At 39.9% G+C, this 14,686-nt stretch overlaps 1 protein-coding gene across 2 annotated transcripts; it reads left to right on the forward strand.

Moving 5' to 3' along the window:
- Positions 1-1,554: 1,554 nt before the first annotated feature.
- On the forward strand, positions 1,555-14,383 carry LOC120554303 (cyclic nucleotide-gated channel cone photoreceptor subunit alpha-like). Of its 2 annotated transcripts, none has more exons than XM_039793119.1 (8): positions 1,555-1,825; positions 7,586-7,639; positions 7,838-7,936; positions 9,493-9,549; positions 11,715-11,816; positions 11,983-12,084; positions 12,165-12,271; positions 12,379-14,383. In XM_039793119.1, exons 2-8 carry the CDS (start codon positions 7,590-7,592, stop codon positions 13,734-13,736), a joined length of 1,875 nt encoding a protein of 624 aa, XP_039649053.1. In that variant the 5' UTR covers positions 1,555-1,825; positions 7,586-7,589; the 3' UTR covers positions 13,737-14,383. The 2 variants fall into 2 exon arrangements, with proteins under 2 accessions (XP_039649053.1, XP_039649052.1); XM_039793118.1 differs by lacking the exon at positions 1,555-1,825 and adding an exon at positions 2,541-3,022.
- The last annotated feature ends 303 nt before the right edge of the window (positions 14,384-14,686 follow it).

Here is a 14,686-nt window from a genome sequence, read left to right on the forward strand (position 1 = left end):
ACCAAGCAAACTTTTCTTCACTTTCCTGGAGCACAAGAAGATTGCTAACAGGAACATTGCAACTGTTGAAAAAGCTTTGAAAAAAAGCCGCTACCGTAAGCGATATTACGAATTCCACTATGGCCACGCCAAGACCCGCCTTTCAATAGCATTTATTGGCCATACACACACACATGCCGGCTTCGCGATTGACCCTCCGGAAACCACACTAGGGGGTGCCCTAGTGTTCTGGCGGTGAAATGCACCACGCTACAACGAAACAAGTTCAACCCCGACGCAGAACTCCGAAAGGGTCACGTAGGACGACGGTGTAGCTACGGCGTGGAGCTTACGCACAACCATAAAACAGCCTTTACAGTTGTCCAGCTAAATTTGAGATTGTCTCGGTCTGGTCCGGTTCTGGTTGTTGATTAACCCATGAGTCCATGAGATGAATGTCTGATTACTCTATTACATTTTAGATATTTTGTGATTAAATTCTGAATCTGCAACGTTCTCCTTCAGGTAAATGTAGTAGTACAATGTCTTCCTCTGATGTAGAATTACACTGTAAGTCAGTAATAGGCTATACAGTGGAGTTGCACATTAAGTGGTCCTTCTGGAAGAAATTTTGGGGTACAATTTGGTTCTGGAGAATTCTACAAGCAGCAATACCACAGGCCAAGCAATCAGCTCATTCCAAACAGGCACTGTACTAGTTGAGAAGAAAAATGAGAAGAAGTGATCTTGAAGAAGACCACTGCACCGACTGATGAACCATGTGATGTATTCTCTGCCTGTGGCCTGTCACACTGTGTTTGCACCTCTAACTGATCAGCTGCTCTCCCTTTCACAGCAGTTCCCAGCTGTTACACACAGAGCTCAGAGTCCAGGTGGCTGAGGGAAGCAGTAGCAGAGGCGAGATTAGCTAGGGCTGCAGGGGTTGTCCTGCTCCTCTCTGAGAGCTGGAGGTGGAGTCTGATGTCTCACTTTAGCTGTACACACACTAAGAGGATTTACTTAGACTGGAAGGGATATAAATAAGTAAGGTAGCTTCAACTCCAAATAGTCCCATTTATGTATCCAGTTATACTTGTAAAAACCAAACAAAAAAACATGCCCGTAAAATTATTCTTCTTCTAAGATAATGATATCATACAAAGAGGTCTCAAGAGGTATTAATACATGAGTGTCAAAAAAAAATGTCTGTCTTGAGTACTTTTGAATATTAAGGTAGGAGCAGTGAAATAAGCTCAGAAATCATATAGCAACATTTAAATTCCAACAAAGGAAAACTGTATTATTATTTACTATAATCCAAATCCAAAATCCAGGACAATCATTTTTGTATGATATTGATATAGTCTACCATATCACTAAACTCTATTTCTTTTTTCCTTTTTTTTTTTATAAAAGCTCTATTTCCAAGCCAAGTCACACTGGCTGATTCTCATGAACTGTAGTTTAAAGGCATAGAAAATGATTCCCTCCTCCTCCTCCTCCTCCTCCTCCTCCCCTCCTCCTCCTCCTCCTCCTCCTCCTCCTCCTCCTCCCTTCATTCTCTGAGGTGGTGCAGATTGGATAAACAGAAGGAACTCCTCAACAGCAGGGGGACAAGATCTTGTCCACAGAAAAGCACAAGTGTTGTTTGCTCCTTTGACTTGAGTTAGAAGACAGATATTAACTCCAGGATCTATATATATCTGAACTGAACTGAGCTCGCCTGTCAGTCTAATGTTCGATGTGAAAATGGAAGAACAAATAAGGAGCAATTTGGGATTCATGCAGAGCTCACCCCGACTTCTCCTCGCTGTCTGAACTGCTCATCATCATCACTCACATTCAGGTAAACTACATTTAAAAGTAAACAGTGATTGTTTTTATTGTTACAGTGTGATAACAAGAAAAAGTCCTGAGCTTAACAAGTTACATCGGGTTGAAAATCTAATTTTAGCTGATGTAATCTGGGAGAGAAGGATTTGAGTTAGCAGTGCTAAGAAACATGCTCAGCTAATGGGACTAAACACATACAGAAGCTGTTTTACTGTCTGTCACAAAATCAAAACCAGCATTTTCAGTACACTGGAGTAGTTACCTCTGAACCTCTGGTTACAAGCTGCAGGTCTTTATGTACATACATAGCCTACATACACTTAAATCACAAGCCATGTAGCTTCCTTAGACTTTACTGCAACTATAGTTATGTATCATCTTCCTACAGCAACTATTTCTTGTGTTCTTTAAGCTAATGTATACACACTGTGTCAACTTTATAAAGACATTTCTATGAACGTTTGACCAACAGGTTATGACTAATGTAAAGATACTGACACTAAGATAAAGAGCAAAAGGTGTTTTAATATACTTTACTAATTGAGTGGCTGTTGGGTAACGATGGCCACATTTAATAGGCCTACATCTACACTGTAACCTAGCATACAGGATCCTCTTTTTTCTTATATTTTCTTACTTTTTTGTGTAGCTTATAAATTAAATATTTGGATTACAGTTTTATAAAAATAATAATAATAATAATATTAAAATATTATAAAATATTTTCATCAAGATAAAATTACCTCCTTTTGTTCCCTCTGCTCCACTGCCGCCTTTTTGGGGGAACACATAAGAGGACATTCTATCTTAAACACCATCCATCAAACTTTGGAAACCAACAATCACAATAACGTGTCACACACACTGTATATACATAATAGTTATGTGGTATTGTCGTAAAAGTTGTAAGATGGATAGACATATGCTAGATTGGGAACAATTTAATTTCCTCCCAATTTAGAGCAACTAAATGTGATGTGTTGCCCACCCACATTTTTTTATGGAGTTTCTCCCACCATACTCCCCATTCCTAAATCCCATTGATTATTGATCCCATTGACTCTTTTCTGCATGGAGATGGAGGGTATATGATTACCGTCCTCACAACCAGTTGTTACGGTGACCGAGACGGTTCAACACAAATTCAAAAGCGACAACAGAAGTGAGCGTGTTGTTGACAAAAAGAGGAAAGTTCTTGTATGTTTGAGAAGTAAGTGAAACCTGGTTCCTTGCTTATTATGATAACTGTTGCTATGTGATTGTCACAAATAATCAATGCTGTTCAATATCTTTGTATTTTTATATGTATGTACTCTGCCATTTAGGCTACGAAGGACACGTGTGTGTGTGTGTGTGTGTGTGTGTGTGTGTGTGTGTGTGCCTATTCGTAGGGTAAGACTGAGGACATGCAACAAAACCATAAACTGTACAAATGGTAATATACGGTCTATGAACAAACCCTTTTGCATGGATTTACAGTTTTTGCCTATTGCTTACACACTTTTTGCAGTTGGTGGTTCGATCCCTGGCCCTGCAGTTCCATGCCGAAGTGTCCTTGGGCAAGACACTGAACCCCGAGTTGCCCCCGATGCTGCGCCATCGGAGTGTAAATGTGTGTGAATGTTTATCTGATGAGCAGGCCTCGGCCACAGTGTATGAATGTGTGTGAATGGTGAATGGTTCCTGTACTATGTTAAAGCGCTTTGAGTAGTCGTTAAGACTAGAAAAGCGCTATATAAAAACAGTCCATTTACATTTACACAAGCACCATTTGAATTACTCTTTCGTATCACCAGCAACACACACCATAAAACACTGCAGTCTTTATGTTTCTTTTTTTATTGTCATTTTCTCAGACTCAGTCTTCTGTAAAACTCAAAAGTAGAATTTCTGCAGTAATCAAACAAGACAAACATTCTTACAGAAATAAAGAAAAATAGAATCACAAATTATCACATTTAGCAACAAAACAAAAGTAAATTGCTATTGCTTTTGGGAGAAAAAAAACAGACTTGTTTTGTGTGTGTGTGTATGTGTGTGTGTGTGTGTGTGTGTGTGTGTGTGGGGGGCTGGGGGAGGGCGGCCTGGATCCCGCCTTCTGTTCGGATCTGGCCACAAGACCTTGTCAACATCACAGGAAATGTCTCTTCCACGTCCGACTCCTCTCTCTCTCTTTGTCCTCCTCTTACTCTGACTCTCACTGCCTCCATGCTTGTAGAGTTCTCTAAATGGCTTACCTGAAGCCTATTTGTAGTGCTAGGGCTCAGACCAATTGGTGTTCTGTGTTCTATGCAAGTGTTTTCAGGTGTGTATGTAAGTGCCTACAATTGCCAGATGAGTATTTTCCCAATGACAACAGGAGATTTCGTTTTTGAACAAAGTGTCTAATGTAAGAAAACGTGTGTAATGTTTTGCAATAAGTGTGTTAAAGAATCGCAAAGAAAGTGCAAAGTTGACAATGTGTTTAAGTTATGGTTACACTGTGTTTAAGGTATTCTACAAGAAGTTTAGGTTTTGAGGCTTTGGTCTAAGCATTCGTTTTCAGTGTGTAAGCAATGGGCAAAAACTGTAAATACAGTGTAGCCTAAACGCAAGAGTCCACAGTCTGAATTGTATTTATTTACTTATTTTATTTTCCAGTAGTAAGCACGAAGCAAGGTCATGGTTAAAATTCTGGGTTTATTTCATTCAGACCAACCGTGTATGACCGTGAACATAGACCGGGTATGTGTGTATGTATAAAATATTTTACGCCCCTAACACTGTAACAGGCACAAGTTACAAGCATGTGGGATATAATATTTGTGTGATTTAAACAGCTTTACTAAACATGACAAACTATAGACTTTAAGCGTAGCACTGGGCGCCGTTTAGATAACGTTAAAGCTGTAGCTTCGTAGCCTAAATGACAGAGTACATACAGTACATATGAAAATAAAAAAAATATTGAACATCATTGCTTATTTGTGACAATCACGTAGCGACAGTAATCAAAATTAGCCAGGAACCATGTTTCACTTCTCAATCATACAAGAACTTTCCTCCTCAACAACACACTCATTTCTGTTGTCGCTTATGTATTTGTGTTGTAGCTTTTGCGTTAGTGTTGTGGCTTTTGTGTTTGTGTTGTGGCTTTTGTGTTAGTGTTGTGGATTTTGTGTTTGTGTTGTGGCTTTTGTGTTTGTGTTGTAGCTTTTGCGTTAGTTTTTTAGCTTTTCTGTTTGTGTTGTAGCTTTTCTGTTTGTATTGTAGCTTTTCTGTTTGTGTTGAACTGTCTCGGCCACCGTAAGTTGTCCATACTGGGTGCAATGAATGCAACGCAGCCAGTGTTGGGGAGTAACGGAATACATGTAACGGCGTTACGTATTCAGAATACAAATTATGAGTAACTGTATTCCGTTACAGTTACAATTTAAATAGTTGGTATTTAGAATACAGTTACATTGTTGAAATCAATGGATTACATGACGATACTTCTCTGTTTCACGAGTTTATTCACTCTGAATAAATTAAGGCAACTTAATGCATTTTCCAGAAGCCCCGATATGAAATAGAAAAAAATAGCTATTTGCGTGATCAGTCACAATGGAGTCGGAACCGGCACGACAGAGCCAGGGCAGGAATAAGTTTCTATCTTGGAAATTCAAACAGCATTTCACATTAAAGAACGAACAGGGAGAATGAAATATAACTGTGCAGTGCAGCCTCTGCTTGCCAGCAACCAACCTCCTTTCAGCGTCCAAATTACTCCACCTCCAACCTGAAGAAGCATCTTAAAGTAAGCTATTTTTTAATAGCCCCAAGAGTAGTCGCGCCTCGTATGTTTTACTGGTCACCTTGCTATTTTAACATTGACGTGCGACTTTACATTCTCCTACGTGCTGATTTACTAGCTCCAGAGCCGTTTAAAGACTGACTAGCCCCGTTTGACATGCTAACTAACGTTAGCTAAAATTAGCTTGTGGTAGCTTAGACCGCAGTTAGATTTTTGTAGTATGCAGTTCGGGACTACCAATACAATAATCTATCTGCTTGTTCAGGTACACATTCAGCTAGTTGGAATAAAAAGAACACACCATTATAGGCCTGTTTAGTAAGATGGATGTGATAGCCGCATTCCTACATTTATAAAACGCAATTCAATGTGGAAGTAATCCTGAAGTAATCCAAGTATTCAGAATACGTTACTCAGATTGAGTAACGTAACGGAATACGTTACAAATTACATTTGTGGGCATGTATTCTGTATTCTGTAACGAAATACGTTTTGAAAGTATCCTTCCCAACACTGAACGCAGCACACACGCGCCCGGTTAGTGTCTTTTCCCAGTCATAGTACGTGTCCATATAGCTACGCGTTGTTTTCACGGATAGGATTGCCTCGCTTCCCAGCATTGCACGCTTAGTGGGCTTGCCACCAGTTTCTCATCGATGACCACTGACAAGCAAAGAAATCAGTCTACACCCTCCTACAACCGCAATGGCTGCAGCTGATTGGACGAACGCGTGACGTGGGGCTGGCTGCTCCCAGATTTCAAAACCGACCATAATGTCGGCTTGTTCGCAATACGATCTCTTATTTTACGAAAATAGTTCACCAAAACGCGTTTCTAAAAACATTTGAAGCGAGAAATGGGCTATGCAGTTGCTGAATCTGTCTAGACAAAGGTCAGTTTAAAAGATTTAATCTGCTTTTGAGCCGGCCGCTCCTCCTTGCATAAAGTTGGCATTCAACTTTATGCAAATGAGGAGCTGGTGACTCTACGCTACGCTTCTCCAAAGTCACAGCGACGCTACCAGAATGCATTGCATGGCTGCTCCCATAGAAATAATTAGGAAGCGCTGAAATGACGCTGACAATGGACACACACCATTGGTCAACCCAAAAAACCCAAAGGAACGCTGTCCAGTGCACCTCAACTTATTTGTCTCAGGGAGAGGGTATTAGTGGCTCAACATTAAAGTTCGTCTTAACCGCTGAAGTTTTCTCTGTCATTAAAGCCACCTATACATGTTTAGCAGTAAACACGCAACATATGGCACAGAGCATAGTGCAGAGACTTCAGAGGCAAAACACAGCCCAGATATACATCGATTTTGGCTACCTCCTTATCTCACTGGTTGCGCTTTGAAAGATCCGCACCAACAAGCGCAGCGCTTGGTGTCAATTTCGAGTGGTGCGCCACCTTCCGTTGTCTCCACAGCTCTCCCCACAGAATAACAATGGCACAGCCAGCCAAAACTATGTTCCTGCGGTTTTACCACTGATCATCTCTATGTGGCTTTAGAGCAGTGGTTTCCAGACTAGAGGGTGGCATCCCCAACACTCCTCTGCTGGAATAATATGTATATTGTTTTAGTAATTTGCTTAAACACAACTTAATCTGTGCAATACATGATGTGGGAATAACGCTACCTAAAACAGAAAGCTCTGCAACTATCTTTTGTCTCTAAGTCTCTATCGATCTAGGACTCATTTCGAGCCCTCTGAAAAAGGGCAACACTCTATTAAGCACCTTCATGTCTCACTATGTGCCTTTCAGGAAAAGTGCAAATGACTAGTAAAGCCTTCCAAAAAATGTTGACGTCTGTAGCATTTTAATAGACATTCAGTAGACAAAGACATTTTTCCTTCTAAATAATTAAACCATGGACCCAAACCTTCTGACTGGCACAGGTCAAACACACATTCCCATGCTAAACACCTGTGTTTTTTGTTGTGTTTGACCTTGTGACTGTGAGCTCATCAAACATTTCTGCTCCATGTCTCCAGGCTGATGGACACCCAGGATCAGACATCTTTAGTGGGGGCAGGACTGCTGTCCAGGTGAGTCTCTCTAATGAAGAGATAAAGTACATAGTGAACTAATATTAAATTGATACAACCTACCAACTCACATGTCCTTTATTTAAACAAATCCCTGATGCATGCTTTACAGATGTTATTATGCCCACCTTTTCCTACGATGTGTTTGTGTTTATGTGCTGATAAAAGAATGTAGGTGATTTATATCTCTTTCCCAAGGCTGACGCACATGATGCACTTTGGGAGGAGTAGAGTTGGGCCTGCAGAGTCCAGCCTCAGCAGCCAGAGGACAGAGAACAACATGAGGAGCAGGAGCAGGTGAGCTGTACCCTCAAGCACATCTCAGCCCAGGACCACACTGCTGGAGGATCTGACAAAGACTTTAGTGCCATCTTTCATTCCATACTCACACACAAAAGTCAGTCAGTATACAAAACACATTTATTTAAAAAAAATGTCCTGTCACAACTACAACCACTCCTGAACACTATTGACATCCTTGACCCCCTTTTCAATCAGGTTTTATACCCTCCACAACACTGAAACAGCTCTGTTAAAAGGGACAAATCTTTTACTCTCTGCTGACATTCTGGTTTTATTAGATCTTAGTGCAGCCTTAAATACTGTGGACCATGACATCCTTATGACATATCTTCAACAGTGGGTTGGCATTAAGGTTTAAATCATATCTTAGTTTTAAGACATTCTCATTTTCCTCCTAAACTGTCCATGACACATATGGTGTCCCTAAGGGTTCCATCCTGGGTCCACTTGTATTCCTGCCTGTACATGCTACCTCTTGGAAATCTTATTAGAAAATACATCTCCTGTCACTTCTATGCTGAGAATTCACACAGCTCTATCTCCCACTAAAAACTAGGGACTACCTACAGCCTGTCCTGGACTGTCTCAAAGATATTAAAGGTTGGATGGCAAATAACTCCCGTCAGCTAAACTATAAAAGAACTGAAGTAATAATCTTTGGTCCCGCTAAGTCCAGAAGTTATCTCACCAGTAAGCTAGGACACCTCACCCCATATGTAAAGTCTAAAGTCACATGCAAAAACCTTATTTGATTCTGAGCTCTGTCTTGTCAAATAAATCAGTTTGCTGATTGCATTCAAGTCTCCTAATGGTCAGGCACCATCTTATATTACAGATCTTATTCACCGGCACTCAGACCCGAGGTCTCTTAGATCTGACGACATATCTCTCCTGTATGTCCCAAGATCATGACTAAAACTAAAAGGTGACCAAGCCTTTCAGCTGCTGCTCCACAACTGTGGAACCAGCTGCCGTTCAATACCAGATGTGCTCCCTCCATTTTTGCTTTCAAATCTAGGCTAAAGACACATTTTTATTCATCAGCCTTTTTAGCACACCATTCCCTCAATCTGTTATCGTGTCTATAATTCAGTTTTTGTTGTGAATTGCTGATTGTTGTTTCTGTTGGTATGTTCTCTTTCTGTTTTCTTTTAATGTTTTTTTTTATACAGCACATTAGTGCTTTTTTCTGCAGCACTTTGTCAGCTTAAGCTTTGTTTAAATGCGCTTTGGAATTAAACCTTATTTTACTTTTTAGTGTGATGTGATTTTTCATAGCTTATTTAATTTGTTGAAAAAATATCAGGACATAATTTATGACTAGCAAGCAAAACATCAGAATATTGCCTGCCTGTGGGGCTCCATATGAGTGCAGTGGTAGTTTTATGTCAGTTTAGGTTCTCCAGCCCACTCTGGTGTGTTGCTTGTGTATTACCTTCATGATTGCTAGCAGATACTTTAGACTGATGTAAACCTTTTTTACATTCTTCTGAGTTGAGTTACTATATGTCTTGGTCGCAAATATATGCAATCATTTGTTTCTCTTCCAGTGATGGTCAGCTAGCCCTGGCTGCACAAAACATGAACAACTGCAACAACAATGATGGGTAAGATGATATATGAATCCTCTTACATGCCCTTAATCACACTAATTGATTGCATTTAAATTGAGATAGTGTACCATCTGCTGTAGTATATGTGTACACTATGTAAAGAGATTAGAGTCAATTCACTTATTTCAGATTAGAGCCAATTCAATTCCATGAAATGTGACTGTCACATCAAAGTGTTCTTTGATTGGAAAAATAAACAACAAAAGGAAAATAGTCCAGCCATGAGATTTTTAAACTTTGTTATGGACCAAAAAGGTAAAAGTTGGTAAAATGAAAATTGTAAAATTCAGTTAAATTTTAGTGTCAAATCATAACAGAAGTTATTTCAGGACTCTTTACAGATAGACTAGGTCTAGTCCACAATCTATAATTTACAGAAACCCAGCAACTCCACCCAAGAGCAAGCATTTAGTGCAACAGTAGTGAGGAAAAACTTCCTTTTAAGAGGCAGAAACCTCAGATAGAACCAGGCTCTTGGTAGGCTACCATCTGCCGCTGCCGGTTGGGACACAGAGACACTCATACAGATATATAGAAATATGATTCATAATCATTATAGCAGTTGGTACAATGAACAGTGGCAATTATAGTAACAATAAAGAAATAGAACCATGACTAGAAATAATAGTAGTAGCAGTGCAGGGCGTAGGATGGCGTCGAGCAGGACCACGGCAGCAGCTGCAAAAACTATTCAGGTGCAACCCCAAAGGGAATCTGTGAGGTGAGAAAGCATAAGGACTCTGGGCAAGAAGCTCCCTGGAGCTAAGTTAGTAATGGGACATGAATGCACACAAATGAGAAAAGGGAGGAGGAGAGAGGAGTTCAGTGTGTCATAAGAAGTCCTCCTGCAGTCTAAAACTATAGCAGTATAACTAAGAGCTGGTCCGAGGCAAACCTGGGCCTGCCCTAACTATAAGCTTTATCAAAGAGGAGCTTCATGTGGTTCATAGTGGTAACAGAATCAAGGTCAAAGGGTCCCAAAACAGTTAGGGTTCATGGTCAACAGAAAATGTCATGGCAATCTGTTTGGTAGTTGATTATTTCTCATTCTTGACCAAAGTGTCGGTCAGACTGACCTTGCCATCAGTGGGCCTGCAACTGTAATTTAAGGCAAGATTCAATCTTAAAAACTAACTTTAAAACCAGTGCATTTATATTCAAATGAAGTTACATTCTTATTCAGTTGTATCAATATGTCCATGACAATTTAAACTAAAGGAACACTCCACTAATTTTGAGCTCAGTTTACTAATAATTAAACAGTTGTATGTCTTCTGTGGCTCTGGAGAAAGCCCTTGGGGGAGGGGGTAGCTATGGCTCAGATGGTAAAGCGGTCATCTACCATTTGGAAGGTTGGTGGTTCAATCCCTGGCCCCTGCAGTCTACATGTCAAAGTGTCCTTTGGCAGTACACTCTGATGCTCTTGTTAAGTCCATAAGGGATTTTTCTGATTCACAGTGTTCTGTAAAAAAAAAAGGGATGACGGGGAACTGGCAAAACCATTACATGTACATAGTAGCGAGTACTGTCTTGTTCTTTTTTCTGATTGTATTCATTTAATTTCATTTGTTTTAAATTATATATTGCCTGTCATTTGAAAAAAAATAATTAGCAAACAACACTTTTATTAAACTGTATAAACTATGAGCCACTGGCTACTGATATAACTATTTCTAGGTAATGTTTCTTCACCAAAAGCTGTCCCTTTCCCCACACAACAAGCCCCTGCTGATCACACAGGTTATCTCAGTTAAAGTCAGACCAAAAAAATCCATTCGGCTACTTAATATGCACCTTTCCGTAATCAAAGACTTTCTCCATCACTCTTCAGTGAACTGCCTCCTACTCTGGGATCATTTTCTAGTTAAGTAGCCTAGTTATCATTGTGGATTTTTCCATGTTTTTAGGAGTCTGTTCACACTAATACATGTAAAAAAAATATAGCATTAATTTAGTAAGAAAGTGACAGGCATATTAGGTATAAATCAATTTTACTTTCTTTATTTGAAATTCTGGCCCTTGGAAAAATGTAGTTGATGACCCCTGGTCTACATTTCCATGACTGTACTGTGTCACAGCGCCCCCCTCAGGCTCTCTCACACTACTGAATGACAAGTTTCAAAATATTTACCTCACCTGCCTGTTTCTGACATTTACAGTAAAAAAGATGCCAAGAAAGAGGAACCTAAAAAGGATGATAAGAAAGATGACAAGAAAGATGACAAGAAAGATGACAAGAAAGATGCTAAAAAGGAAGAACCGTGAGTACCACATACAATTTTCTATGGCTGCAACTTTCTACTTGATTTATCATTTTTAAATAGATAGTATTAAGATACAATGTACCAACAACCTTTGTTAGTACCTTATTTTGCTGAGTATAAACTTGCTTTTTAACAAAACAAAAAAATCCCTTTTCTCATTCAGAAAGCAGGTGTGGATCATGGACCCTGCCACAGATACATACTATTACTGGCTGTGCACAATATCCATCCCAGTGTTCTACAACCTTATGTTCCTAGTGGCCAGGTCTGAATTCATGGCATTTAGGATTTCCTCTTTACCTTACTGTTTTTAGAGGTCTTTATCATGGTTTTGCTTCCCTTTAGGGCTTGTTTTAATGACCTGCAGTATACAAATACAACGCTGTGGATGGTTTTGGATTACTCTTCCGATGTCCTCTACTACATTGACACCTTTGTGAGAGCCAGGACAGGTCAGTGCCAGGAACTTGGCTGAATGTGTGAAGATTAAAGGAGCGTTGAGTATATGATCATTCTAATAATCTTACTAATTCTAATGTGTGTCTAAATGTGTCAACAGGTTATCTGGAGCAAGGTCTTCTTGTAAAGGATGAGAAGGTCCTGAAAGAAAAGTACATGAAGACACACCAGTTCAAATTTGACATTATATCAATTATTCCCACAGATTTTATATTTCTCATAATTGGAATTGACAACCCAGAGTGGCGATTCAACCGTCTCTTTAGGTTAGCCCGTCTTTTTGAGTTCTTTGACCGGACTGAAACTCGAACAAATTATCCCAACATCTTTCGAATTGCTAATCTTGTACTTTACATTATCATCATTATCCACTGGAATGGTTGCCTTTTCTTTGCCATCTCCAAGACGCTTGGCTTTGGCTCAGACACCTGGGTATATCCAGACCTAAAGACGCCTCAGTATTCTCGCCTGTCCAGGCAGTACATCTACTGCTTTTACTGGTCCACTCTTACTCTGACAACTATCGGTGAGACACCGCCCCCAGTCCGAGACATTGAATACTTTTTTGTGGTAGCTGACTTCCTCACTGGGGTTCTGATCTTTGCTACGATTGTAGGCAATGTTGGGGCCATGATTTCCAACATGAGTGTTGCACGTGTAGAGTTCCAGGCTAAGATTGACTCTATAAAGCAATACATGCAGTTTCGGAAGGTCACCAAAGACCTGGAGGTTAGGGTGGTAAAGTGGTTTGACTACCTGTGGACAGAGGAGAAAACCTGTGATGAGAAGCTGGTGCTGAAGAACCTGCCAGACAAGCTAAAGGCTGAGATAGCCATCAATGTACATCTGGAGACTCTAAGTAAAGTGCGCATCTTTCAAGACTGTGAAGCAGGTTTGCTTGTTGAGTTGGTCCTTAAACTTCAGCCTCAAGTTTTCAGTCCTGGTGACTACATCTGTAAGAAGGGGGACATTGGCAGGGAAATGTATATCATCAAAGGAGGTAAGCTGGCTGTGGTAGCAGATGATGGGGTTACCCAGTTTGTGGTCCTAAGTGATGGGGCATACTTTGGAGAAATTAGTATCCTCGGTATCAAGGGCAGTAAGGCAGGAAACCGAAGAACAGCCAACATCCGAAGTGTGGGCTACTCTGATCTGTTTGCACTGTCCAAAGATGATCTAATGGAGGCACTCACTGAGTATCCTGATGCTAAAAATATGCTGGAGGAGAAGGGAAGGGCCATCCTGATGAAAGATAATCTCATTGATGAGTCACTGGTCAATGCTACTGACGCCAAAGACTTGGAGGAAAAAGTCAACAAGATTGAAGCCAGTTTGGATGTCATGATGGTTAAATTTCAAAGGCTGACAAACCAGTATGAATCTTCCCAGCGTAAAATCAAGCAACGGCTCATTAATGTGTCGAACCAGGTCCGAACACTCAGAGTAGACAATGAGTAGATCTTGGCTTTGCACTACTACTGCCAGTCTTATGGAATGTTCAGGACATATGTTAAAGGTCATCTGTTCTGTAGGACTTTTTGTATACACCAAATGGCATATGATCAGCAGCTAAACAGTCAACATTCATTTTCCCCATATATGGTCAAATAGAAAGGTTGCCTTGAAAGTTTACCATCCTCATAAACACAGATATTCAGAGCTGGCTGGGTACCTCAATACTTAATAAGTATTAACTGAATTGTGTCCCTACTGAGTGTCAAAAAACTGAGTCCTGTTTACAACCTTTAAACAGGTTTTCTCTGATAATTTACTTGCTCTACTGGCTTGATTGGTTAAATTACAAAAAAGTTTTTTCAATGAGTAACAAAAGGCAACAAATAAGGTACCAATTTGGTCTCAGAACTAAAATTTGTCTTACTATTGCACCTGTCATTTCAATAATCCAATACATATTCGTAATACAACTGTCAATTTGCCTAGATCTTCAGTAAAATGCAGTTTCTCCCACACTGACCAAAATTTAACAGGTACGTGATTGAACAAAATACTATGCTTTTTCATTATCATTTGTGATATTTGCAGCATGATTTAGTGTCCTGGGTCTGTTTTTCAAAAACTGTTTCAAATAAACCGCTTTGAAGTCAGTCTGTGTCTATTTTCATCTGAAGCAGCAACAGACCAACAATGAGTCCATTTAGAAAGTAAATTTTTTTAACATTATGGGACTTTTACTATAGGAGAAGAGAAGTCTAATGTTATACAGTATGTGGCTGGTAAGTATGTCCATTTGTCTGAAACTCTGTTGGTCTAAACAATGCATCATTAAATCTTTGGAAGATTGCTAAATTCAAGGTTAATTCCTTTGTATGCTGCTTTTGTCTTAGAGTATACCTGTACTTAGAGGGTTTAATGGGCACACTCCCCACCTTCTTTGCTTTTTTATTTGT

The sequence above is a fragment of the Perca fluviatilis genome, chromosome 24 (genome assembly GCF_010015445.1).
Source record: "Perca fluviatilis chromosome 24, GENO_Pfluv_1.0, whole genome shotgun sequence".
NCBI classification, from domain to species: domain Eukaryota; kingdom Metazoa; phylum Chordata; class Actinopteri; order Perciformes; family Percidae; genus Perca; species Perca fluviatilis.